Source organism: Apodemus sylvaticus, chromosome 14 (genome assembly GCF_947179515.1).
Source record: "Apodemus sylvaticus chromosome 14, mApoSyl1.1, whole genome shotgun sequence".
Classification (NCBI taxonomy): domain Eukaryota; kingdom Metazoa; phylum Chordata; class Mammalia; order Rodentia; family Muridae; genus Apodemus; species Apodemus sylvaticus.
This window is the reverse complement of record NC_067485.1, coordinates 19813009-19840208: the sequence shown is the minus strand read 5'-3', so window position 1 is coordinate 19840208 and position 27200 is coordinate 19813009. Positions and strand designations below refer to the sequence as shown.

The 27200-nt window shown below is 39.2% G+C and overlaps 3 protein-coding genes across 3 annotated transcripts in view; 2 read left to right on the top strand and 1 right to left on the bottom strand.

The window, feature by feature from the left end:
* Kdm1b (lysine demethylase 1B) overlaps window positions 1-2677 on the top strand; it is a 41380-nt gene extending 38703 nt beyond the window's left edge. Inside the window, exon 21 of the mRNA XM_052156941.1 lies at window positions 599-2677. Coding sequence (XP_052012901.1) covers window positions 599-682 — 84 coding nt within the window. The 3' untranslated portion in view covers window positions 683-2677. The remainder of the gene's footprint in view (window positions 1-598) is intronic.
* Dek (DEK proto-oncogene) lies at window positions 2512-23312 on the bottom strand. The gene is made up of 11 exons (XM_052156942.1): window positions 23214-23312; window positions 22687-22852; window positions 19102-19203; window positions 18752-18861; window positions 17365-17459; window positions 16547-16667; window positions 15399-15587; window positions 6106-6244; window positions 5711-5859; window positions 4219-4287; window positions 2512-3844 (listed from the first exon to the last, which is right to left on the bottom strand). Exons 2-11 carry the CDS (start codon window positions 22841-22843, stop codon window positions 3833-3835), a joined length of 1143 nt encoding a protein of 380 aa, XP_052012902.1. The 5' UTR covers window positions 22844-22852; window positions 23214-23312; the 3' UTR covers window positions 2512-3832.
* A 2869-nt stretch (window positions 23313-26181) lies between these two features.
* Window positions 26182-27200, top strand: part of Rnf144b (ring finger protein 144B) — a 146775-nt gene continuing 145756 nt past the window's right edge. Inside the window, exon 1 of the mRNA XM_052156945.1 lies at window positions 26182-26269. The gene's annotated coding sequence lies outside the window, so the exon portion shown is untranslated. The remainder of the gene's footprint in view (window positions 26270-27200) is intronic.

Genomic DNA, 27200 nt, shown 5'->3' with positions numbered 1-27200 from the left:
AATCCCCCGAGGAATCTTAGCATAGGTTTGCCTTTGGTTAGCTCCCTTCCTCCCTCCCAACATCAAGGCAGCTCTATTTCAAGTCTAATACCCGCAGTCATCCTATATATATTGTAATTTGGGATTATAAGTTATTTTATCAGAAAGTTAGGTTTTGTTGTCAGTGACTTTTTACAAAAGAACATCTTAAAGAACCAGCTGTGCAGGTAGGGCATAGTGGCATACCAGGCATTTGCCATTCACTTGCTTTTAGAAATGGCAGTTTTAGGCTGCGATAGTCTAGAGCCCTTTCTTGCTTTCTTTGGGTAGGTATTCTCATGCTGTTCTAAGCACCATTTCTGAGGCTTGTGTGATCTACTTCCTCCTCTACTCACCTTCTCAATATTGTAGACAGTATTTATGTATTAACTACAGTTCTTGGCATGTTATAAAAGAAGGGAATTTGACAAGCATAACAAAAAGAAGCAGAGACTCAAAGGCTATCATGAACACACAAATCTTTTTTTCAGGTGGACCAGAAAAAGTCCACCTTTGGATAACCCTTTGAAGTCATCTAAATTCTTTATACACGATCTGATTCCTTTTTTCCTTTCCACAGGCAACAAACAGGCATTTCCCACAAACTGTTACTGGGGCATATTTGAGTGGTGTTCGAGAAGCGAGCAAGATCGCAGCCTGTTAAAAAGAACTTGTCCGGGGACCTAATGTTCTGTATCCCAAATGGAAGTTTGAAACATAAGTTAAACTTAAGTTTTGCAAGAGAGGGGATTCTGTGACTCTGTATAGTAAAATTGAAATGTTTCTGTGGTGATAGGAAAATGTAAACCCATTTCACTCTTCTGAAACCATTGACCCTCAAATCCCTTCCAGGCACTTAGGTTTAATTGCATTTTTCCATATGTCCAAATAGTGTTAAGTCCTGTGGGTTTCAGAAGGTGGCACAGCAGATCATTGAGACCTTGGTTCTGGTTGGGATTCCCCTCAAATTAGACATTCTAGTTGGCAGATTACTTTTCATATAATGTGAAACCAAGAAATCCAGCAGGAGTCACTAGCAAACTCAGAGAAAGCCATGTGTTTTTCTGTGACAATTTATCAGTACCTTTACCAATGAGCCTTAATATTTCTACACAGCTCCAATTTTGGGCTTTCCTTAAAATTTACAATTCTTTTTTGATACAGCAATTTGAATTTTGACATGATGCTTCTAGCCTATTTTATACTACATAAATTTCTTTTCATTGGGTATTCAAAACTTAGATTCAAGTATATTTTGATATTTCAGACCTGTGCACAATCATCAGCAACACAAGATTCAATCCCTTAACAGTAAATACGTGTGCATACAATCTCAATGGATGCAGGATGTTTTCACACTACAAAACCTTTTTGAGGGGTAGCACACTTGAAATTTAGCAAAAGTCTTGTCAGAATTGAAGGCCCCTCTTTATTTTTAAAGTTGACTCTTACAGTGTCTCATAGTTTTAAGTTTCCCATAGGCAGGTCCACTGGAAAACTACACAAAATCTCAACCATTTTGGCACATAGCACATTATAAGCCATATGTTAAAAGTCTGAACATGGCAAAACCTACTCTTCCACTAAGAAGATTGTTTAATAAAAACATGGGTTTCAGGGTCTTTAGGATGCCTAATCTGCCAAGAAACTTCAGTTGATAGACTAGAAATATACTTTTGTTTTAAAAAGTCTTTGAACAATTCTTGTTTGAATTATATTGGTCTGCTTTTAAAAGGGAGCTTAAAGACTTTACAACCACTTTTTGAAATATTAGGTATTTCTGAAATTCAAAATTAGCTTAAAAAAGATGTTATACAAAGAATGTACATTCAAGTGTGCTTTAGACAGTCTAGACATACTCTCTCCCCTGTCAAAGTACAATACAAAGTCAGTGACTACATATTTAAAGTTCATTACTCACTGTACTTAGAGGTTATTTGTTGAGACTCATTGGTACTGATAAGGAAGTATTCTGCTTTCAAGCGTAATTAAAATGTTTTAGCATGTATGAAGCAATAAATGAAAAATGTTAAATGGTTCAGTCCATCTAAGTTATTTAATTTCTAGGCACTTGTGCTTTATATGCTATTTCACGTATGCTATTTCAAGTATAAATGAGTATTTAATTTTCCCCCATTTTGAGTGACATACTTAGTTTAATATTTTGTTCTATGGTACTTTTGAGTTATGTTTTCCAATCTCTAAGATTTTGGTTAACGAGCAGAACTATACTTTAACTACACATCATGAATAATTGGTTATGTACAACTGCTTAAGACTTTGGCAGATACCCTTAATAAATGGTCATTAGCATTACTGTGTTAACTTCATTTCCGGTCCTTTAAGTTTTTTGGTCATAAGCATTTACTACCCTATTTCCTTAATAGTAAGTGGTCAATTCTGTGTCAAAAGTGTATCATTTATTGTCATAGGAGTTAGATTAAGAGAAAAATAACACTTAAGGAGACAAACCAAAGATTACATATACAACAGTTAAAACTGATTTATTCTTTATTGCAAAGATTTATGACAAATTACTGAAAGGCCAACATATTTAGTCCCCACTTAATTGCTTGTTACATTTCACTCTAAGCATATTGAAGTCAAGTATGTGAAAATACCTGTTAATGCTCAAATCTGATCTATGATGTGAAGATTATCTCTCCAGCCCATGATGTGAAGATTAAACACTCAGTTGGTACAACAAATGTCACTTGGTCAAGCAGCATATTATGTAATTCAGAAACAGGTTATTAGGACAGTCAAAATTTAAACTCAGGGGCAGTCCATGTCTTATCACCTTAAAATCTTGATTGACCACAATTTAAAATCAAACAGCCTTGATTCTGTAATACTTTAATACTAATTTAATGTATGGTTTTTGATAAATACTTTCAGAGATACCTAGTTGTCCACACCTGATACTTTTAATCATAATTATGAAGGTAACCAGGTTTCCTGTATCTAATATTTATATAGTCAAAAGTTTACTGTCAGTTCCCTTACATATAAGCCATGTGTGCTCACTCTTTCCCAGTTTTTGAAGCTGTGATGTGTTTATCATTATAAAATTTCTATGACACTTTAAGTAACACAACCACATTGATGACACTTTCAGGGCAAAGCAGAACTGAACATCCTTCAGTGTCATCACCACTGAACTCTGTTCTGTCATTGCTGCCTGAATGAACACTGACATTTAGTTACAAGTTTAAAGACAAGAGTTTAAAAAATTGATTTGCACAAAAGAAATAAAAAAAAATTATATACAACAAATTGGTTTTTAAAAATACAAAAATAACATCTGTCACTTCTGTCATGCCAACAACTTGACATATATACACATGCAGAAAAGGTTCCAACTCGGTCATCTGAACAGCTGTGCTCTACTATGATGATCAACCGCCGCTGTGTTTTCACACTGACAGAAGGCGTATTCAAAATATTTCATATACTAAATACTGCAATAGTCTGCACATATAAATGCTGGTTATAATAGTTTTTGCTTTGATTAAAAGTAATGTCTTAAGCAAGCTAACATTAAGTTCACTAAAATTCAGAATAGTTCAGAAATCTATGACCTTATAAAAAAGAAACCCAAAATGTACAACTATAAAAAGCAAGGACCAATTACTGCCATGCAAGATTTAAACTGAAAACTGCAAGAAAATGCAATTTAAAACAAGCTCAAATATATGTAACACGCAAAAGTCAGCAGCAAGTTCTACCAACAATAGACTTAAAAAAGAATACATTCTCTTTGCTGGTATAAATCAGATCTTCAAATCTGAGAGCAAGCCTTCTGTCCTCTACCTCAAGAAATTAGCTGCAAAGAAAAAGAAAACCAGTTTACCACACCCAACACCAAATAAGCTTACATCATAAAACCTTATTTGTAACACATTAAAGTGACCACGAGAAATCAGTGGTATCAATATGAAACAGTAGTTACTGTTGACCTTGTGCGTTGGAGTGACTTGGCTTGAAGTTAGTGACTATTTCAAAGATACAAAGCTACCATGTAGACTATCTTACTCTAGGCTCAAACTTAACTAAATATATTTCCTCATTTATATTTAGTAACAACTCTGGGATGTCAAATGTGATTTTTCAATGATAATGATAATGGCTATTCAAAAAAATGCAGTATTTGATAAACTTTTGTTTTCTATGCTAAGTGATCAAATAGGAAATACTTACCTCTTTTACAGTTGTTTTAATGAAATCTTTCCTCTCAGTTAAATCATAAGCAGGATAATTTTCATATACCTAGAGACATAAAAAAGCATATTTAAAAATCCACAATACTGTCTTCAAATTAAAGGTAAATTTTGCCATGAGTTGCATGTAGATTCTAAGTGTTCTTTGACTCAGTACAGACTTGCAGTATCTGCAAATGAGACTTAATACTATATTCAAAGCAATAAATTCACCTGACATTCTCAGTGCTTTACAGTAGCAAAATTAGTTATGAAGTAGTAACAAAAATACTATGGTTGGGTACTGCGAAAAATTTAAAAGTGATAGTAGCCTTTTCTCTAACCTGACCAGCTCTCAAGTAATCAAGAGAGAGACTGTATTTTAATTAAATAAGCTTTATGGCATGATAACTGAGCAGGTAGTAATCATTCTAATTCTCTAATCTAGCTACTTCCCAGCCAAAATTCTGAAATGCTTACATGACCAGATTGATCTGGTGCTCTCTGCTCCATGTGTCTTCCCATAGTGGCTCCTGATCCCTCACCTCATTTCCGGATCCTCCCTTCTCCACGCTCTACCTACTCCCTTGCTGGAATCAGAAATCTAGCCCTATTTTTACCAATGCTCAGCTTTTATTGACAAATCAGAGAATAAATGGGAGCAAAGTTTACACAGCATTGAGAAAGATCTTAGGATTTACAGTGCCGTGTCCAGATTGCAACCAGACAGGGGGCAGAGAAATCAGCATTTGAATGATACATGGGTAATCTTTACACAGTATGCACTAACATGACACAGTTTTGGGGGGGGGGGTTGTCACCATAACATGAGGAACTATATCAAAGGGTTTCAGCATTAGAAAGGTTGAGAATCACTGCTGTAGAAAGGTGATGTTCTAATATTTTGTAACTCAGTGAATAATTACAGATACTTTTCCATAGCCTTTCAAGCCTTGCCCACCCCCATTCCCAGGTAGGAAACGCCTCTGTTCTGTGGTGATGTATTCCTTCAAAGGGTTCTAACAATTTCCACGGTTTTGCTGGAATAGTTGCCTCTCTACCACACTGAATGGCAGGCATATTTAAAGACAGGTAATGATGTCTCTGCTTTACCTCTAACACCTACATACTCACAGCCTTTATATAGTAAAGGCTCAGTGAATGTCTAATCAATTAAAAATAAGTAAAAGCATAGAATAAGATTCGGTTTAAGCCAATACAAGATAACAATGTGTCACTAAGTTTCCACACCAGGGGAATTTCTGTGCTGTAAAGCATAACAATGTGATTTTATTCAAGATGTTTGACTGGTTTATGATTTCTGCAGTTCCAGTATCCACAAGAGAGCCTGTAAACAGTGCAAACAACAGTCTGTATGTAAATACACAAAAAGATATATTAATAGTTTCAAATTAAATAGGTTAAAAAAAACAAACCTTTTAAGCCAAAAGAGAATGTGCACGCACACACACGCCACCCCCACCCCCAGTTACCTCTTTGCAAATCTGCTTCATTGTGACTTCTTCCAAGTTAGCATCAGCCAGTAATTTCTTCACTGTTTCCTTTAGCTCTTCATCTGTAGGTGGTTTTTTCAATTTCTTAATTAAGGGCTCATCATCAGAACTATCTTCAGATTCAGATTCTAAAAGTTAGGATACTAAGTGAAAATTTTTGTTTTGCATAAGAAGGTATAAGATGGAAGAATTTTAAGTTTTCAAGAGAGCATTTTTGCCTTAAGGTTGCACACAAAGAATGTACTGAAAGATTTTTAGTTTTAAACACTGGCACGCCCCCCCCCCCCCCGACGTTCACTGTCTCACACATAAACTTGGAGCACACACGTGCTCATGCTGGCTGCGGACAGCTGCTGCCAGCATTTCTAATGTACCTTTTTTGGAACTGTTTTGGTTCTTCTTGGTGGTACTGCTATCTGCCTTCTTAACATTAGCACTCTTCACAGACTTTTTACTTTTAGCAGTAGCTTTCTGTTTTGCTTTTTCGTTTTTAGATGTCTTTTTGGGTGATTGCTAGAAAGGAAAGCAAAGCATGAGTCACGTCATCCCTCCCCTCTTTTCTCGCAGCAACCCAGCTATCTTAGCCTAAACACTAATTATCAACTGCTGAGAGGAACTGTACCCTAATGCCATTTCAAGATACGGCTAAGCATATGTTTCCTATATTATTCCATTTAATTGAGGGTGAAAGATAACTCAAAATATAAATACTATTTACTATATCCTACTGTCTTCCCCAACTAGAATCCAAGCAACAGGAAGATAAACTTTTTCCCTTGTGATCACTGATAAACCCTAACTTCTAAAAGAGTACCTAGTATATGGCAGTTCTTCAGTAAAGATTTGTGTATTTGTGAAGAAACAGATACGATGTCATCTTGTTCACAATGACATTAATACAAGCAAAGATTCAAATACAGATATGAATCCAGGACGTATGTTCTTAAATACTAATCCACAGATGATTCAGCAAAAGTTAAGTGCTGGACATTTACACAAATTACAGTATCCAAATTATAACTTGTAAGCACTCTGAAACTAAGAAGTGTTAATTCATCATTTAATTAACATTCCCAAAGTAAAGTATTCCACATAATAAGTAAGCCTAAGGTCAGGCACTTAGAGGCAGAGGATCTCAGAGTTTGAGGCCAGCCTGGTCTGCACAGAATATTCTTGTCTTAAAACTAACAAACATGGCTGGGCGGTGGTGGTGCACTCCTGTAATCCCAGCACTTGGGAGGCAGAAGCAGGCAGATTTCTGAATTCAAGGCCAGCCTGGTCTACAGAGTGAGTTCCAGGATAGCCAGGGCTACACAGAGAAACCCTGTCTTGAGAAAACAAAACAAAAAAATGAACAAACACAAAGAACAAATCATCTTCATACATCGGAACTACCACAAATAGCTAGACAGAATGTTTTACATTCTCAATTTTGGAGTTACATCATCAAATTGGCTATTTATTTATTTGTGAGATAGTGCTGTAATATATACCTAGACCAGCCTTGAACAATCTTTTTTGTCATGGCCACCAGAGCCCTCAATTGCAGGTATGTTATACCTCACCTGACTGAGACCTTTTAAAAGGACATAAATACTGTGTTCAAATCTGTCCTTAAATCAATTTATTTCAAAAGCTAGGTGGACTCAGACAATATGACTAATAATTTCCCATGACTAATTTCTAAAAATTAGATGACCACCTGGTTCATATAAGCTGCAGTATGCACTTTAAGGGGAATAAAGGTTCAGCTGTTGTAGCAATACACTTAGAATAAAATATTCATCATCACTATTCAGTCCAAGCTAAAAAAATCTGGATTTGTGAGTATAAGAAACTAAGCTATACTACCCACAGTGCTGTGAAAACTGAGCAACAGAAACAACACATTTCACTGCCACTCAATCCTTTTACATTAGGAAATTAAAATATTTCCAGGGCAATCTAAGGTGTATTTAAACCTACTAATTGGTACAAGCTAGTGTTTTTATAAGGTTTAAACGTGTTCATAAGAGGATAGGCAAGGAAATGAAGCCATTTTTAGAAAATTTTGCTTCTGGACAAACATATACATTTCTCTATATTTAACACCATTGTCTAGAAAGGATTAATATTCCACAACCTTTAATAAAAGACAGCTAGCCTGCTGCTGATTAACACATTTCCTAAGAGTGCAGTCATACCACACAAACAGTATAGAGTAAGACAAATCTTAGTTCATAGTGTAGGGTCTTGAGGTAACTGATTCTGAAATCCCAGCCTTAGTTTACCTCCAGGTCCTACTTTCCCCACTTATCCAATAAAGGAACCTATCTATGTTTTTATGGGGTAAATGTACAACTGTGTGAAAATACTTCTTTTTAAAAAAATTATTTATTTTATGTATGCAAGTACACTGTAGCTGTCTTCAGACACATCAGAAGAGGGCATTGGATCCGATTACACATGGCTGTGAGCCACCATGTGGTTGCTGAGAATTGAACTCAGGACCTCTGGAAGAGCAATCAGTGCTCTTAACCACTGAGCCATCTCTCCAGTCGATGAAAATATTTTTAATGATGCCTTATATCATACAGGAAACAGTATTATCCACCATTGCTACCAAGTGCTTCCTTTAGTGATCAAGAAACTCCTTCATTATGCATAATTTGAGGCTGTAGTCTTACTTCATCACTTTATGTATGGTGTAGAATGACTTGGCTTACAAACATCTTCATTCCTATAAGTTTATCCTGGGTTTCACCTATTTTCAGTAATCAGTTGTGAAGTTTTCTGTGACACACTGATTTAGACATGATGACTTGGGAAATATTGAAAACTAAACAATAAACTGACAAGCTCATACTTAAGTGGTTCAATCTTGGGCATAGTGAAACAGCCAATGAACTTGTCTTTAGCTCTACAAATGGTAAGAATCACTTAACCTACTCGACGATGTAGTTACAGGTAACTCTGGAAAAGATGAGTATCTCAAACATCTCAGTATTGAGAAAGAAGTGACAGACAGTTTCAGAAGTTAAGGCAAATACATTGGTATTTCGTGGTTAAAACAACCAACCAACCAATGGGCCATCTGAGAGGGCAAGTTAATCACACCATTTTGATTTTTCACTAACTCAGTCCTTATGAAAACCTTAAGACTCTGAAGCCAGCTTAACCATCACACCTTAAACATCACTCAAGATCACCAATTTGATTGGTTCGATTTGATTACTTCAAATTAATCCCAACACCCTCTTAGAAGACAGTAGTACAACAGTGAATAAGAAGGAGAGCTGCCAATCAAACTTCGTTTCAAATGCTAATTTTGTTGCTAACTGTGCATTCTCGAATCATTTACATTTCAAGTTCTCTTTTCTGGTCTGTAAAAATGAAGGTAAGAAAGGACCCATTTGCTAGGTTGAGGTGGTGCACACCTTTAATCCCAGCACTAAGGAGGCAGAGGCAGACAGACAGATCTCTGCAAGTTCAAGGCCATCTTAGTCTACAAATCAGTTCCAAGATACCCAAGACAGTTACACAGAGAAACCCTGTTTCAAAAACAAAACAACAAAACAACCAAACACAAAACAAAAACCCAACCAAACAAAGCCTACAACAACAACAAAATGGCCCATTCTGTTGATCTTAACACTTTATCCAATCATTTCCATCTCTGTTATTAGGATAACATTTTTAAATTACGTACAAAATCCCATATAGACACTGTAGGTCTGATTAGCTATATTATCTACACAATTATTGAGGATAAACTATATGAAATGCAGTACAAGTATGCATACACACATACATACTGTTTATTATACAATATTCCCATGACTGTTTATATATATTACACTGCAAGCTTATGAGAAGATCTGATATATCTGGAATACATTCTGACTGCCCTTACTTAGCTCTACTGGTCCCTAAGCAAGCAAGCTTATAGTGACAATTTTTTTTGTAGGGCCTGGTCCTTGTACTCTATGAACTAGGAGATAGTGGAAAGTTCAAGATGGAAAGAAAAATGCATTTTCATAACACAGCTTCCACACAATCTCATGAACTCAAAACAAAAACAAATATTAAAACAAAATTCCTTAACTCATCATAAATGAAGATATGCAGTAGAAAAATGAGTCAACACTTTACAGCTATTAAGAAATGTGTCCAGTATTAATTTTTGGAGGAATAAAAACCACCTGCCAATGTGTTCCTTTAAGATAGGGCTAAAACTATAAAACTAAATTACAGTAACAAACCCAAGTAGTATATATCACAGCTAATTTGCTATATGCTGAATATAGATCTTTTCCTAGTCTAGAAAGCATTACTAGTAACATGTATTGGCTCTTTCATTCCTTAAGTTATATTTGATTACACCTTTTTTTCCTCTTCCTAATATGTGGCCAACCCTCTCTCTAAAATATATCAGATACATATGGCTAAAGCCTGTTAATAATGTCTTAATCTCTACTACAGAGCGTACAACTAGTGCTTCTAATTGTTATATAATTATTAAAGTGGGATGTGATACTTGAAGCCTAGATAAAATCTTCCAGCCATCTGCCATTTTGTTAGTCATCTTGCTGAGCCACATACTCTTTTATTAGTAAAAATTACCCAAACCTCCTGATCTGTAACATCATCTTAGGGTATAATTTACATATAAAGATTATATATCTAAGAAAGAGGAAAAGGGAAAACACCATTGTATCAAGCCATCAAGAGTACTATAATCCTTAACACTAGGGAGGCTAAGGTAGTTGGCTATAAATTCAAGGCCAGCAAGAAATGCACAAACACTTAAAAAAACAAAACAATAATTCCTAAACTATATAAACAAAGGTGTACCTCTTAATTCTTAAGAATTAATGAAATTTAAGATGTGAAAGAGTCTCAATAGACACCTTTGTTATTTAACCAAACAGATCCTGAGACTGGGTTATTTTCAAAATGAATGTGGAAAAAAACTTACTAAGTTTCAAAGGGCAAAAAAGAAAAACCAAAAAAAGCTAGTTTCAAAACTATAACTTTGAAAGATTTGTGTGTGTGCATGTGTCCTAGAAGACCAGAACAGAGCATCGGATCCCTTGGCGTTGGAGTCATGTATTAGGATTTGAAGTTGAGTCTCTAGAGGAGCAGCAAATGTTCTTAATGGCTCAACCATCTCTCCAACCCAAAATGCAAGATTAATAATATAAATTTTCAAAAATGTGGAGAGGCTTTTCCATGTAGAATTGAGAAATGGCACAAACACTTTTGGCCAAAACCCAAAAATCTTGCGAGAACATGGCTTACCTATCTGTTATAGGCAGCAGGGCTCTTGAAGGAGGGTCACCAAAAAAGATGCCTGTCACAGAGCCAGAATTCTGTCCTCACAGCAGAAAGGTTGTACTGAATGAACGAACAGATGAACAGAATAAAAAAAAAAAATTAGCTTAAATACAGGATTTTTCTAACAAGTTGGCAGAGAAAAACCAAAATGCCAAGAGAAAAGAAATGTGTAGTTCCAGTTATAATTCATAAAAAGGATGAACTATAAAAAGGATTTTTTTTATCAAGGTGACCTATACAAAAGATTTAAATAGATTATTCAGTTTTGTAATTTCTGCTGTTCAAATTATGAAGTTTCTTAGTTTCTAAAAGTATTAGTATTATATTATTATTATTTTTTTCTTTCAAGACAGGGCTTCTCTGTGTAGCCATGGCTGTCTAGGAACTCATCTCTGTAGACCAGGCTGTCCTCAAACTCAAGAGATCCGACCGACTGCTTCTGCCTCCTGAGTGCTGGGATTAAAGGCATGCACTACCATCATCTGACTCTAAAGCATTATTAATAGAAAAATATGTATGCCCACACTCCTACTATCAAACAACTCACTCAACAAAAACAGTTAAGAAACTGTGTAACAGTATGCTTTTGATTTGCAGATGTCAAATGGAACAACATCCTACTTTTGATTTGTCCTTTTCCTAAGAAGGCAGGAAAGAGAATAGCTCCTCCCAAAGTCAATTCACCCCAGGTTCAGTGCAGCAGCCAGTATAAATTAAGCACTACTGGGCTGTGGTGGCACACACCTTTAATCCCAACACACCGGGGACAGAAGCAGGCAAATCTCTTGTGAATTCCAGGCCAGACTAGTCTACAGAGCAAGTTCCAGGACAGCCAGGGCCACATGCAAAAAAAACAAACAAACAAAAAAAAAAAAAACAAAAAACAAAACCCAAAATGAAATGAAAACAGTAAGAGAAGAAACAAAGAGAAGTGATAGCTTGAACAGCCTCATAGAGAGGCCTCTGGGTAAGTTTCCCTTCCAAGGGCAATATGGCAAACACGTGCCTGTTGCCTTATTCTTCCTTGTAACAAACAAACAAATAAAATCCAGACATATAGCCATTGCCCTGATTAGCTTTGGTTAGGACAAAGAGAAATCAAGACAGAACTGAACTGGAAACTGTTTCCCTTCCCTCTCTGGGTAATGGTTATTGCCAGATGATATGAAGGCCTTGCAGGAGAAAAATGCATCGATGTTATTACTCTGCTATAGAGCTCATGTGCATGACAATACCAATCATCAGGCAAAATATGCCAACTAATGGTGGCAAGACTATTTTCCAGATGAACCAGTTTGTGGTTATCTGAGGCTCACAACATAGGAAGGAATATACACCTGGTAGTATAAAAACCTGGTCAAGAGGCTATGGCTGAGAAGGGCCTGAGCCCACAGGAGGAACATATTTACCTACTTGAGTATGTAGCTAAACTACATTCTAAGTACATGTGTTTATGCCCAGATTATTGCAGTTCTCTGCCCGGGGCAGAAAAGCTGTTGTTTTGACTAAAAAACCAGGGTAACAATTAATACACTAAGTCCTATCTGGTCAAAGCAGACAGTGGTGAGCACTCACCCTTAAATGGGACATCTTTATCAACTCCCACCCAAAGCCCAGGGAATATTATAGAAGAGAACAGAATGAATTCAAGAACTGGAGGATGGGGACAACTATCATGAAACACGGCCATCCAGACAAGACCCTGCCCCTCAACCATGAACACACAGCAGTTATGAATTCCTTCACAAGATGGCTCTCCAACTTTTCATCATGAATAGAGGCACCAATAAAGCTCACTCATGCCTTCCTCAGAAGTAATAACTGTTAATGGTTGCTGGTGGAGGTGTTATAACTAGATAAGGGGAAAACAACCTAGCTATAGACTTTATTGGAATTTTATCTCATAAAGCCTGTCAGGACAAACCGTGTTGGGGAAAAATCCCCCTATCAGCTTTTATATGGGGTGATTTGATGTACTTAATGTCTGCAAAGCAATGTCTTCTTTTGTCCTCCGTGAATTTCCAACATTTGGCCTGGGTTTCTGTCACTAGAGAAAGTAAAACTCTTTGTAAATGGACAGTTTATATATGCCCATAAAGTATCTTCCTAGACTTTATCTTGGCAACAAGACTAAACTTTGAAATGGTACTTGGAGTAAAATATCTTCTCAAGGATTCTTTTGTTGCACGTGGGGATTTAAGATGGGGTTTCTCTGTGTAGTTCTGGCTTTCTTGGAACTCAATTCTGTAGACCAGGGGTGGCCTCTGTCTCATGAATGCTGGGATTAAAGGCACTGGGCCACCATACCTGGCTAAGGACTAACAGTAATAATATCAACTAATGCAAAATATATGTTGCCAGGGACTCTACCTCATGCTATGAAAAGAATCCTCTATAACAACTTCTATAACTTAATTTTTCATTATGATTTGCCTTTAAAGTTTAATAAACAATGAAGGGCACATGGTAAATGAACAAAAAAACTGAACAAGGAAAATAGTTTAAAATCATAGGGGCTGCCAGGCAGTGGTGGTGCATGCCTTTAATCACAGCACTTGGGAGGCAGAGGCAGGCAGATTTCTGAGTTCGAGAGGCCAGCCTGGTCTACAGAGTGAGTTCCAGGGCTATACAGAGAAACCCTGTCTCAAAAAAAAAAAAACAAAAAAATAAAAATCATAGGGGCTAATGAGACAGCTCATGCCACATAAGCACTGACTCAAATTTAACTCACATACCAAACCAGGCACAGTGATGCAATGCAGACAGCCTCAGTCCTAGGAGAGAGGGGATTTGAATCCCTTGGGGCTCACTGGCCAGTCAATCTAACTAGTTGGTATGGCCTAGGTCCTGATGAGAGGCCTTGTCTCAAATCAGGTGGATGGAGGCGGGGTATGGTAAATTCAAGGCCAGTGTGGTCTATAGTGAGATCCAGGCTAGTCAGTAAAAGGGGCTGGGGGAGGGGGATGAGAACAATCAATTGGGGTTGGTCTCTGGCACAGTCTGTCACAATTATTTATATCAATATAAACAAATGTTTTCCTCTCAGGTGTTCAGTTTACTCATCTTCCCTCCACACCAATACATTAAAAAAATTAGCTGGAGGGACACCTTGGTGGTTAAGAGCACTTGCTATTCTTTTAGAAGATCCAGTTTAATTCCCAACACTCATGCCAAATAGCTCAAAACTACCCATAACTCTAGCTCCAGAGGATACTACTCTCTCTTCTGGCCTTATAAGGCAACATACTCATATACACAGACATACACATGCATACGAATAAAACAAATGTATGGAGCACCTCCAAGATGTTTTTTAAAAAAGTCCTCAAATCATGAAAGCCCATACTTAGTTTCATAGACACTTTTAATAATCTGACATTAGGAGTTTAAAAGATGGCTGAGCTGTCCTGTTTAATTATCAGCACCCACATGGTAGCTCATAACCATATATAACTCAACTCCCAGAGGCCCTAATGTCCTCTTCTTCTAATGGCCTCTGCAAGCAACAGACATTAAAACAAGCATGAATTTTAAATATCTCAGGTCAAATATATAAACTAACATTCATATAAAACAAGTTTACCATGTCTTTTAAAGAAAAGATTTTATTTTTAATTGTAAGTATGCATATTTGTCTGTGTAAAAATGTATAGTGCCCTGCAAAAACCAAAAGTGGGCATTATAAGTTCTAGAGCTGGAATTACAGAGTTAGTTCAACTTGGGTACCAGGAATTCTGGTCTTTTGAAAGAGCAGTATAAGCTTATAAACCACTGAACCACCCTTCCAGTTTCATAGTTTACCTTCTTCCAAGTCGGTGGTATTCAGGAAATGAAAAGCATCCTCCCTAATCACACGTGGGATATCTATTAGTATGTAGAGACATTTTTGGCTATCACAATTGTGTGGTGCTTCCCACAACAAGGAAATAATAGTACTACAATGTCAATTCAGGATTAATCAAGCCCATATAATATACTTCTATACGCATTTATTAAATAAGTCTAATTTCTGAAGAAAACAAAAATAACAACAAAACAAACTAAACACCATTAAGAACAGGAACTCACCTATTGTACCTACCTTCCCAGACCTTGACTGAAGATATAGCAAAAGCTAAATTCCTTAAATAACAGTTTCCAGCATGCACTCTGGAAGTATTTTACAAATAAAAAATGTTCTATTTCTAAGTGACATAAACTTCAAATGCTGTTACACTCATTAAATAATTCCCAAAAGGTTTGGGAGAAAATAACAACCTTTAACATTTTGCTTTTTGCATTAATTTAAATTAAGTTCAAATCAATTATAAAATATCTTTCTGATAGAAAACAATAGCTTAAAACATTTTACCTCCTCTTCACTTTCTTTCTCTTCATCTTCTGAAGACTCTTCCTTATTTTTCTTCTCATCTTCATCACTACTAGACTCATCTGACAGAATTTCAGGACATTTAGTTTTCTTTGACTTCCTTGTCGTTCCAGAACTGTTCCGTTCTTTTTTATTACCTTTGCTGGAAGATTTTTTGGATTTTGGCAATGGCTGCAGCATATAAAGATTCATTGACAGTGACATCAATAAGGGTATTTTTTAAGTCAATCAAATCAACTCCTTCTGACAACTACTGTTAAACTCAAACTGTCAGACAACATCTACAGGCTTGGGGGTGGGGGGCACCTCTGAATGTGCCAGGCTGCATCACCAGTCCTCATCTGTATCATGAAGACCAGGTAAGACCATCGCAAAGGCTGCTCCTGGTTCTGAAACAGGACTGGAACTCATTGTAATGAGGTCAGGTAGTGCTACACTTGACCAAGACAGTATCTGAAATTAAACTTAATTTATCTCACTTTTTAAGAACTAAAAGACACCATTACAAGGAGCTCCTTGCTTTAAAAGTCCTATGAATCAAAGGAATGGGAGGAACCATACACAGATAAAATAAAGTTTAAGCAGCAATGATCCAAATTATCAATTTATAAATGAACTGTACGTCCTGTTAGTAATGCCAATTTCTCAATGACATTCTCTGTATGTAATAAATGTTGAGTATGTTAATTATGAAAGTAACTTGCTATATTCTGCCTTCAGTTAAACTATATGAATTTCTAACTGCATGAGGAAAATGATTTGGTTAACCAATGAATTTATTTTTAAATGCTTTCTTAGGATTATTTGCTAAATTCTACATTTTAAAAACTAGGTAACAGCCCTATATTAACTATTTCTTCAACCTATTTCCCTTAGTCAAATGCCTTTCCAGACAGAAACCCTAGAACCCCCATTTGTATCCTATTTTATGTGACATTTAGGTACTTTTCTTAACTCTATACTACTCACATTTGACTTGAGAAAACAAGTATACTATTTGATTTATATTATGAAAACGTTGCAGTTCTGTCAATGGAAGGCATATATTTTAAATGCAGATGACATCACTGATGAGAGAAAGAACGTCTGTTAACAACCAATTTACTGAAATGGTAAAAAGTGATCCTTACTTTGCCAGAAGGCTTTGGATGCATTAAGAAATTCAAGATCCTCTTTACTAGTTCACTGTTCACACCTGACCTCTCCAAATCAAGAACCTCACAGATGCTCTTTAACATGGCATTTCTAAACCTGAAACAGAGAGCAGGGAAAAACAAGGTGACTACATATGAATTGTAAATATTCCTCATGGTAGAGAAAAGAGCCAACAAAATTGGTTTGCTTTGCTTACACAGCAGTTAAAAGCATTTTTCTGTAGCTTTAATCAACCTGACCACAGTATACAACTAGAAAATGAATATCAACAGTTTAAATACACACACTAGAAAATTATATAAGCTTCCAATACTACAAAATTCATGGACTTGAAAATTGTTTGGATTAGTGATTCAGCATTACAATATCTCAATCATTTTTACTATTTAAATTTTTATCTATGGCATTTAGTAAAAAGTTCTAAGAGTCTGTTGATCTTGCTAGCACATATGAAAAATTTCTTATCAGGTTACTTTCAAAGCAAGTTTAAAACATTAAGAATAATTGCAGGAAACGGAAATATATTTCACTACGTTTCCTTCAGACCTTATCAAGCCTGAACTGAGTGAGTACTTGTATGTTCTAGGAAATGAAAATTGAAAGGTTCTCAATAATTATAAGTCAATATTTACTAGAACAGAAAAGACAACCCAAGTTAATGCTAGAAAAACTTGTCAAAACCTGACACCTAAATTAGTTAGCAATCTACTAGGAAAATAAGTATTCATTTTAAAATAATAAATGTAAGTTTATAGCACATTAATCAAACACAGTATTTACAAAAATAACTTACTTTTTCAACATTTCTTCTTTCTTTTTATACTGGGTACTGCCTTTTTCAAATGGAAAGCCACTGAACTGACCCACGTTCTTCTTCAATGAGGACACCTAGAAATGTTTATTGTTAATGCTACTATCCAGTAATGTACAAGACGAAAGAGTGAAAGACAATGTCTTCATTTTCAGATCCATCTTCCAAGTTAAATTACTGATTTATTCAACAAGTGTATTTGCTACTAACATGTTAACTTACGAAAATCCTACAAACTGAATTTTTTGAACAGTCTGAATCTGAATGTATTTTCAACTAGGAATATTTACCATAGTTGTCCTTAAGGTAGATATAGAAAGTTACTAGTCAATGACTATTTTTTGAAAAGAACTGTAAGTGTTCTAAAAAGATAATGCCATTTACTAGTTACGAAACAAAGACTATTGTGTAGACTGAGGTGTGTGTGTGTGTGTCTGAAAATAAACTAGACCATGCTTCAGACATCCTCTACCTTTCTTTAACATACACAACCCAAAGCAAAATTTTATTTCAAATATAATTATATGGCCTGGCAAGACAGCTCAGTGGTAAGACTACTGGCTGTCCTTCCTAACACCAACAAGGTGGCTGCTGAGTCAGCACATCTGTAACTCCAGCCCAGGGGATCCAATACTGTCTCAGAACCCTACAAGCATACAGTGAACAGATATGCATGGGGGCAAAACATCTGCAGAAATGGAATAATCCCTTTCATTTCAAATAGTTACATGTAGTACAATATAACTTTTATTTGGCAAAAATTTGCCACTTACTTTTTTTTTTGGTTTTGTTTTTTTTTTCCGAGATAGGGTTTCTCTGTATAGCCCTGGCTATCCTCGAACTCAGAAATCCACCTGCCTCTGCCTCCCAAGTGCCTGGATTAAAGGCGTGTGCCACCACACCTGGCGTCATATGTTTGGCTTGCCACTTACTTTTATGAGTATTTGGTTAAAATAAGATACAATTACAAGGAACTATGCCAGAACATTGAAAAACACATTAATTCTAATATCATTTTAAAAAAACACAACAGATTGTATTATATAATTTAGATTTTCAGATTTCATTTCCTTTTTTGTTTTGGTGTTAGTGCTGTTGGAGACCCAGCTCAGGGTCTTAGGCATTGCAGAAGCAATCTATCTCTGAACTAGTCCTCTAGTCCCAATTAGGACAAACAAAAGAGTTCTAGACATTACCAGGTATGTGTACCATGATATGTCCTTAACAAGTACCCTATGGCCTTAACAAATTTACTCACTGGTATGGTATAGCAATTGAACTAGTTGATCATTAAAGTCTTAACAAAGGTAAAGCATCTTAATATATTAGTATCAAAAAACATGGTAAAGATGTTTTTCAAATGTCTTACTGTGCCGGGCCTGTTGTAAAGCAGTTTGTGTAGATTCCTAAGTTCATCTGTTTTTTTCTTACTCAGAAAGAAATGTATCCTTTCAATTTCACAAAGTTTCTGACCCTTCCCTGAAAAACAAAATATCACAATTAAACTCCCAGGCCTTAATAACATTTACAAAGCTAATTTAACTAAAACTATCCCCACCCCATAATTTGTATAACTTTGATCTAATAGGGAAAATTAAAATTATGTCAAAAATATATCTTCCTTCCTAAACACTAAGTGTGCTGCTGGTATCAAGTATTTGCCGGATAATCACATTTGCCTAATTGAGCAATTTTTCTATAAAAGCAATATAAACTCACCTTGTGCGATTGTAAATGGCTCTCTTTGTAAGGAAGACACTTGCATCGTCAATCTCTCTACTTTCTTCTTCTCTCTCTTGCCTTCCACGATAAGACTCTTTTCTAGAAATTAATAATTCTTACATATCAAAAAGCTAAAATAATACCAAGTTTATAAACAGGTCAGGAAGATCCCCTGAACTCGGCACCTTACTCTCCTCTTGAGCTAGTTTTGAGAAGTGAAGGAAACATTGTGGAAGCTTTTATAAAAGTACCATTTTACTTGTTTGTCAAACATCTAGTCTAAAACACCAGAAACTTCCATCCAATTACAATTATGACTATTAAGATCAAGTCATTTGACTTATGAAAAAAATCATGTAGTTTCTCATTTATCTTATTTCTCTCATACATAAAAGAATGAATCTATATGTATATAAACTGTACTAAGATAATTAGTATTTCAATCTCATTTTATTTTGTCTTAGGTCTCTGAACTCTTCTAAATTTTCATACAAACATGTAATAAATTTCTTAAACTAAGTAATCATCCTACTGTGCTCCTGATTCTGAAGCACTGTTCCCCTCTAACTGGAGCTTGGAACCTGCTGTAGCAGAGCTAGCTAAACAGTTCTTTGTCGTTTGATCACAATGCTCATAATGTCCATCAGTCAGTCTGAGAAAGTTAAGTTCTGTTTAGTCCAATCTTCTAAGAAAACCCCAGGAAATATGTGGTATATAAAGCTTAAAACATTAAGTTATATTTATAAAAAAACCACTTACTGATTGAAATCTAGTCAAATAAAAAACTATATTTTGTGTAGGGCCTCTCATTCAAATGAATACCTATTGTGTCCAAATTGTACCAGACTCTCAAAAGAATATTAAACATTGTTTTGAAAATCCGACTAGGAAAATAAAAACTATAGTGTAAAAGATGATAAATGTCTTTTTAAGAAAGATACAAATGAGACATAAGGGTATATAGCTCAGTGATAAAATATCTAAAATGTTCAAGTCCCTAGAGTCAATGCTCAGTCTTGAAAAGAGGAAAAGATAACAAGTCCAGCATGTGTGAGCCTGGCTGGGCAGACTGCTGAGCATGCGAAGGTGCTTGGTGCTTGGTGCTCCAGGTCTAACCCGGGCCTAAGCCCAGAATGAACACAGCAGGCAAGAAGCGCCTCCCCAAAGGCCTCCTCTCTCCACAGGGACCACTCCTAGGCACACACACACACCAAAAGCTACAAGATGCTTTGTGAGGGACTGGAGACATGGCTCAGTGGTTACAGCACTTACTGCTCTCAGAGGGCCAGTGTTTAGAGACCCAGCTCTTGGCAGCTCACAAGCATCTCTAACTCCACCTTCTGGCCTCCACATGCAAGCAAAACACTCATATACAGAAAATAAAAATAAATCTTAAAAACAAAATTTTTGTAAGCTGAAGGGTGATTATTATTTGGAAAGGAAAAAGAATCAAAATATTAGTGTAGGCTTTCCAATATAGGTCAGGTTTGGGGGCTATAAAGAGCTTCGAAGAATAAATACAGCACTGAGTTGGTCTAACAGCTCCTATAGTCACCCAGCTTCCTCTTAGTAATAAGTCGTTCACTTGCTCTGGACCAGGATCTGCAAACTAGTAAGTTCTCAGAAGTGTAACCTGGGGCAGAGCTTTCAAATGAATGCATACCCCACTGTAACCTTGACAGCTCCTCTCTGTCCTACAGGAACCCAAACAACACATCCAAAAGACCTCAGTCTCACAGCCACCCTTGCACACTTGTTTTTCTACACAACAGCAGCAGCATCCAAACCCTACAGAGGAAAGCCAACAGTCACAGTTCTGACTCTTGTCTCCTCAGATCACTTCCAACTCTTGCCTTATTTCACAGACTTCAGTAATTCCACTGTCCCTACACCTTTCTGTTATTAAACAGAAGGTAAGTATTCTGAGACAAGTAGAATAGAAACCTGCAATTCCAGTTACCCTGAATACCCCCAAAGAGAAAACTAAGTACTAATGAACCAGTTCTAAAACTGTAAAGGACTAAACCTACAAACACCACTTGTAAAGACACAACCAACTTATTCAGCTAGAGTGAAATCCAGGGTTTTGTGAAATCTCTCACTGACAGCCTCCCCAGACACTACTGCTGGGGCTTTTTATAGAGAACTTCTCACTTTCTTTCTGCCCAAGAAAACTCATCACCTCTAGTATCACAACTTTGCCGCGTAGAAAGACAAAAACCAAACCAAAACAAGAAACCCAAGTGTTAAAAGTCTTAGCTATCCTGAGATATTGCTGTCAACTTTCAGTCATTAAGTTATTGTTAGCATACCTGCTAAGCTCCGCCCAACAGTTACCTAGCAACAGCCAGGTAGGCCTGGCTTGCTATAAAAGGGTCTGTTTGAACTCTCTTAGCTCTCTGCCCCCCTTCTCGCTCTCTCTCCAGGAGTTCCCGGCTGGTCTAAAGCTTTCTCTCTGCTCTCTCTACTTCTTTCTTAACTCCCCTTCCCATGCCCCCAAATAAAGCATTCTATACTACACTTACCCTATGGCTGGTACCTCAGGGAGGAGGACTGCCTGAGCACACACACTGCACATACCATGCTCTACAAACATAACACTGGCTTTGTAGAACACATCAATTATAAATAACCTAAAAGCAATTTAAACAATTCTTATTAAGACTTATAATTAAAGCCAATGCTGTATTTAAATGACACACTCCCATAAGGTCTTAGGGCACATACCACTTCAAATAATAACTATGCCTTGTCCTCTTAACCTAGATGATATTTATAAAAAAGAAATGACAGTTTGGGAGGAGCAATTTAACCTTTAGGCCTGCTCCCAAGTCTGGCTGAGCTGCGGCCATTTGTATCATTAAGCTAGATTGTCAAGTTGTGCCTTGGATTTTCCAATAGCTGAGACTGTCAGGAAGACTGCAGTAGAGGAACAGCAGCATGCACTCTAACTAACACAATACTACTTTGCACTGCTGAGCCTCTAGTCAAATGATGTTTTTAACCATCTTCCTTGGGTCAGAATTAGTTCCAAAACCGAGACAGCTGTGGGCTCACATTCTAACTTTCAGTTCAGTTTTCTCGTTTTTTTGAACTTTCTCCAACACCAAGAGCTTTCACGGGTGAGTCCTAGGCAAAGAAAGGCGCTCCCACAAGAACCCTTACTGGAAAAAAAGAAAATCAGCCAGCAGATACACTCAGCCGAGAATACGGAAATGAAAACATTTCGAGGATTTGCAAGAGTACCTGTAGTGTTAAAGTTACATTACTGAACCGTAGGGAAACTTCAAAAGGCGGATCTCAGACTTACAAACTCCCTAACGAACGACGAAGTGGAAGTGTTCTTGAAGGCATACCGAGAAAACTCTTGCTACACACTTGCACCGAAACCTTGGCAAATACTCAAAAAAGAAAAAAAAATGCAGATTCTTTACAACTGATTGTTAGCATTCGCGGGAAATCTACCACTGGGACTTGATGCTTCTAAGCTTTAAAAAGCAAGATTAGCTGCTTCCCGGGGCGGGGGTGGGGGACTTTTGATGTGGAAAATCCACCCGTAGAGGGATGCGCATCCCTGCCCACCTTTTTCTTCCTCCTCGTCGTCGTCCTCCTCGTCGTCGTCGTCCTCCTCCTCCTCCTCACTCTCTTCCCTGGGACCTGGCATCTCGGGTTCCTTCTCGGACGCGGGAGGCGCGGGGGCGTCCTCTCCCTCCGCAGCCGGGGTTGCCGCTGCTGACATGCTGGGGGCCTGCGGGCGGGGCGGAAGCCGCACGCTTCGGTTCGCTCGCTCGCTCGCTCGTGCGGGCAGGAGCGTGGCGACCGCCCAGTGTTAGCCCACCTCCAAGTCGGCAACCCTGGTCAGTCACTCGGCCCGCCTCCCCGGGGATGCCCGAGGCGGGAAACCGCACCGCCCTCCCCAGCTGCCGGCGCGCGCTCCCGCCGGGCCTGCGCCGCCCCGGGCCGGGCCAGGCCAGTCTGGCCAAGGAACGGCGAGCCGAGCTGAGCCGAGTCCCCTCCCCCGCCGCGGGCCTCCGTAGCTTATGGCCGCGTCCCATTCCCGCTGCCCCACCACGGGGGCAGCAGCCGCGCCTCCCCGACGCCATCCTCACCGCGGGTGCGCACGAGAAGGCCGCCGCTGGGTAGAAGGCGCGCGAGCCGAGGTCCTCGCGCCGCGCGCTCTCCGCTCCTCAGAATCAACAAGATTTTCAAAATGGCGGTTCGGGAAGCAGAGCGGGAATGCGCCGGCCAATCAGCGCGCTGCGCTGGGAGTTGGCGCGCGCGCGGGACGGCGGGCGGGACGGCGGGCGGGGGAGGCGGGGCGGCGGCGTCTCCCGCCAGCAACCCGGGCGGGGTCTCGGGGCTGTCTGCGGTCCGCGGGGGGACCCGATCGGTCACGGCGCCCGGCGGGTGGGAGCTCGGGGTGGCGGGCGCGAGCCGGGAGCCTCCGCGCTGAACGGTCGGACGCTAGGGGGCCTGCGAGCTTCTAGCCTCCCGATCCGGGAGAAAATGACGGGCCGTCCTGGGCCGCGGAGCTTGGGAGCGGCTGGAGGTGGCGAAGTTGAGGGATCCGCCGAAGTCTTTCTCGGCTCGACTTCGATCTACACCGATCACCCTACAGACCGGGTTGACCCGGAGCCACCACGTTTGTCTCCTAGAGGTCGTTCGAGATGAAGGCTCCCAAATGTGACCTACTTGTGAGGTTTCGCGTCGCCGGTACGCTGCACCGTGACAGGGACCCGCCACATTAAGTGCACACACCACCAGCGACATAGATAGGTTTCAAACCAGTGAATGTAAGACACATTCATTCTCTTCCTTTTCTTACTCCTTGGTCTCCCCTATAATGCAGATACGGTGTTTATTCAGTCCACTCTCTCCTGTCAAGTATTCTAGGCAAACCCACTGATACATTTAGAGTCTACAGTTTAAAAACAATATTATTTCCCGCATGCTCTCCTAAGTGGGATTGTCTTCACTTTCTCCCTACTCTTGAGAACACTAGCTGCCCAAACGACGCCCCCCCCCTTTTTTTCTTAATCCAGTCAATTTAGTGGAAATAGACTCCAAGTTGCAGGACAAAAGTTAGGCTTTATTTTCTTCTGCGTCCCTTTTTGAAAAATAAGCAAAACCCTGCTATTTTTGCTTCCAGATCTTAGACCATTTCCCATTCTACTGATTCTGCTCGCCTTTCTTTGCCCGTTTTTTTAGTTTGGAGTGCAACAAATTGCCCTTCCAAGGGCTTCTCTGCCTCCTCCTACTAATCACACCCCGGCCAAAGCTATTTTATTTAGTTTGATCTTCTGCTTATAAACCTCAGATGGCCCCATCATAACTTGGAATTAACCTCCAAATTTCCGTATGTGACAACGTGTAAGATGCTACATAACCCTGCTGCTGACCGGCCATCTGTGTGATAGCTCCCTGACACCGTTGGCTGTTGAGTCACACAAGCCTTACCTCACGATCCTCTGCATGGCTGTCATTCATACTGTCTAGGGTTTACACTTCCACCGCCAGGGCTGCTCCTTCCTATCAACCTTCAATGAACTTGGTCCTTCCCTTCACTTATTTCTGGCCAAGTATTTTCCCTCCCTCCCTCCAGGCCATTACTCTTTTGATACCATTCTCAACATCCATTCCTTGATAAGTACTGAGTCCTTCAATACACTCAATCTTGAATAGGCTGTAGTTGAGATACTGAGCAAACACACAGCGTATTGTATGGTTGTGATACAGCAGTCAGAGGGGGATTTGGAGTACCAGCAGTGGGGCAGGGGAAGGGTTTCTTTTAAAAGTTCAGTGATTAAAAGAAGTTTTGTTAATAAAATGACATTTGAAAAACAATTCAAAAATGAGAACAGAAAGAGAAGGTGTGCTCTAAAGGATTATCTAAATGGCCGGATGTAGGAAATACGGGATAAGAGGATGAGAGTGAAGACTGGGTTTTGGTTCAGTTGGAAGAACAGAGAGGACTTAATTGGGATAAGGAAGATTGAAGGAAATGGGAGGAGCTTGTGGGAGGTCTGAACTTATTTTGTTTTAGAGATGTTAGGATTGAGATTTATGATCACCAAAGTGGGAATTCAAAATAAGCTGTCTTAGGGTTTTACAGCTGCGAACAGACACCATGACCAAGGCAAGTCCTATAAAGGACAACATTTAGTTGAGGCTGGCTCATAGGTTCAGTCCATCATCATCAAGGTGGGAGCATGGCAGCATCCAGGCAGGCATGGTACAGGCAGAGCTGAGAGTTCTACATCTTCATCTGAAGCCTGCTAGTGGAAGACTGGCTTCCAGGCAGCTAGGATGAGGGTCTTAAAGCCCACACTCAGTGACATACGTACTCCAACAGGGCCACACCTTCTAATAGTGCCACTCTCTGGGCACACCATACCATCAGCAGTCAGGCGTGAGTGTCTAGAGTTAAAAGCAGGAAGCAAACAGGAGCAAGCTTAGCAGCTGTCAACATGGAGTTGGCATATAAAGCCCTGCACCGGATGATGTCACATACAGGATGAACACAGGTAGTGATGAGAAATTAAGTAGCAAGGAGAGAGAGTCTCAAGACTGAACCTCCGAGTGCTACAAGTTTATGGGTGGAAGGGAAGCCAGCTGAGCGGCAGTAGCCAGTGGCGGAGAATCAAAGCTGTGTCCCAGGAGCCAAGTGACTTCTTCATTAATAATGTCTTCCAAAGAGAGAGTGACCAACTGGGGAAGATGGGAATGAAGACCTGACCACTGGAGAGAACCAATTCTCCATGACAGGGAAGACCTGCCTCTGTTAGGTAGTGGGTGTGAAGGTTCTAGGAGTGGGGATAAAAGGTGAATTCAGACCCTTTCCAGGAATTTGGCTTTCCATTGAGTGTAAGAAAGCAGTAGTTGAAAGGGACGATGCATTTGAAGCAAGACGTTATTACTGTATTATGATAGCAATGACTTAGGGAAACAAATCAGTGGTGCAAAAGGAAGGGCGGGACCGCAGCTGTGACCACTGGATCAGATGGCTTGTCAGGCTGGGCTCTCTGAGCAGATGCAGAAACGGAACTTGGAGCACTAAATATTTTTTTAAGGGGTCAAGACCTGTGAGAGGAAGGACAAGGAAGCAAGACCGAACAGAAGAAGAACGAAGCAGCCATCAGCTGTCTGCCGACCCCAGAATTGTGGAGTAAGTACTGCTCTTCAGAGGTCCCAAGTGCTGGCCTGCAAACTGCTCAGTCCTTGCATACAGGCTGCCCTAGGAAAGGCTTCATTTCAGGGGTGTGGGGTGTGGGGGGATGCCAACAACTTTGATGCAGCCTGAAGGAGGTGACAGAGGCCATCTATAGTGGTACAGCTGGGGAGGGATCTGAGTGGCATCACTCCAGCCCTGCCACAGGAGATAAGAGGACATGGGACCCAGTACACAAGGGGTACAATTGTCCTTAGACAGCTTCCACATATACCTTAATCTTCGTTCTCTTAATTGCCTGGGACTGGGTAATTGGTAAGCTATAGAAGTTTAGCTTATAGCTCTGGAGACTGAAAATTCCAAGAGCACGGTGCAAGTACTGCTGTGTCACTACAGCACAGAACGTCACATGGGGACACAGAAGGAGCGGGTACACTAGGGTCACATCTCTCTTAGAGCCTTTTCTAATTCTGATATGTTTTCACAAACCATTCTAGTATGTGTATTTCATGTACCATTCTAATACATGGAATTTGGGTGACCCATTCAAACCGTAGTAACAGTATGAGGGAATTCAGAAGCTGTGCAGCCACCCCAATTCGGAGTGGCAGATGGGATGAAAGTTCTAAAACTTGTGATTCCTGTATCTTTTTTTAAAAATATTTTTTAAGATTTATTTTATTTATATGACTATGATGTTGCTGTCTTCTGACACATCAGAAGAGTGCATCGGATCCGATTACAGATGGCTGTGGTCGCTGGGAATTGAACTCAGGACCTCTGGAAGAGCAGTCAGTGCTCTTAACCGCTGACCCATCTCTCCAGCCCACCTCCCCACCCCAACTCCCTCTCCCCATCATAATTTAAATTTAAAGTTGCTGACAAGTTCAAGAGAAGGTTGCTGGAGGTTTGAGGAGACTGGAAATTG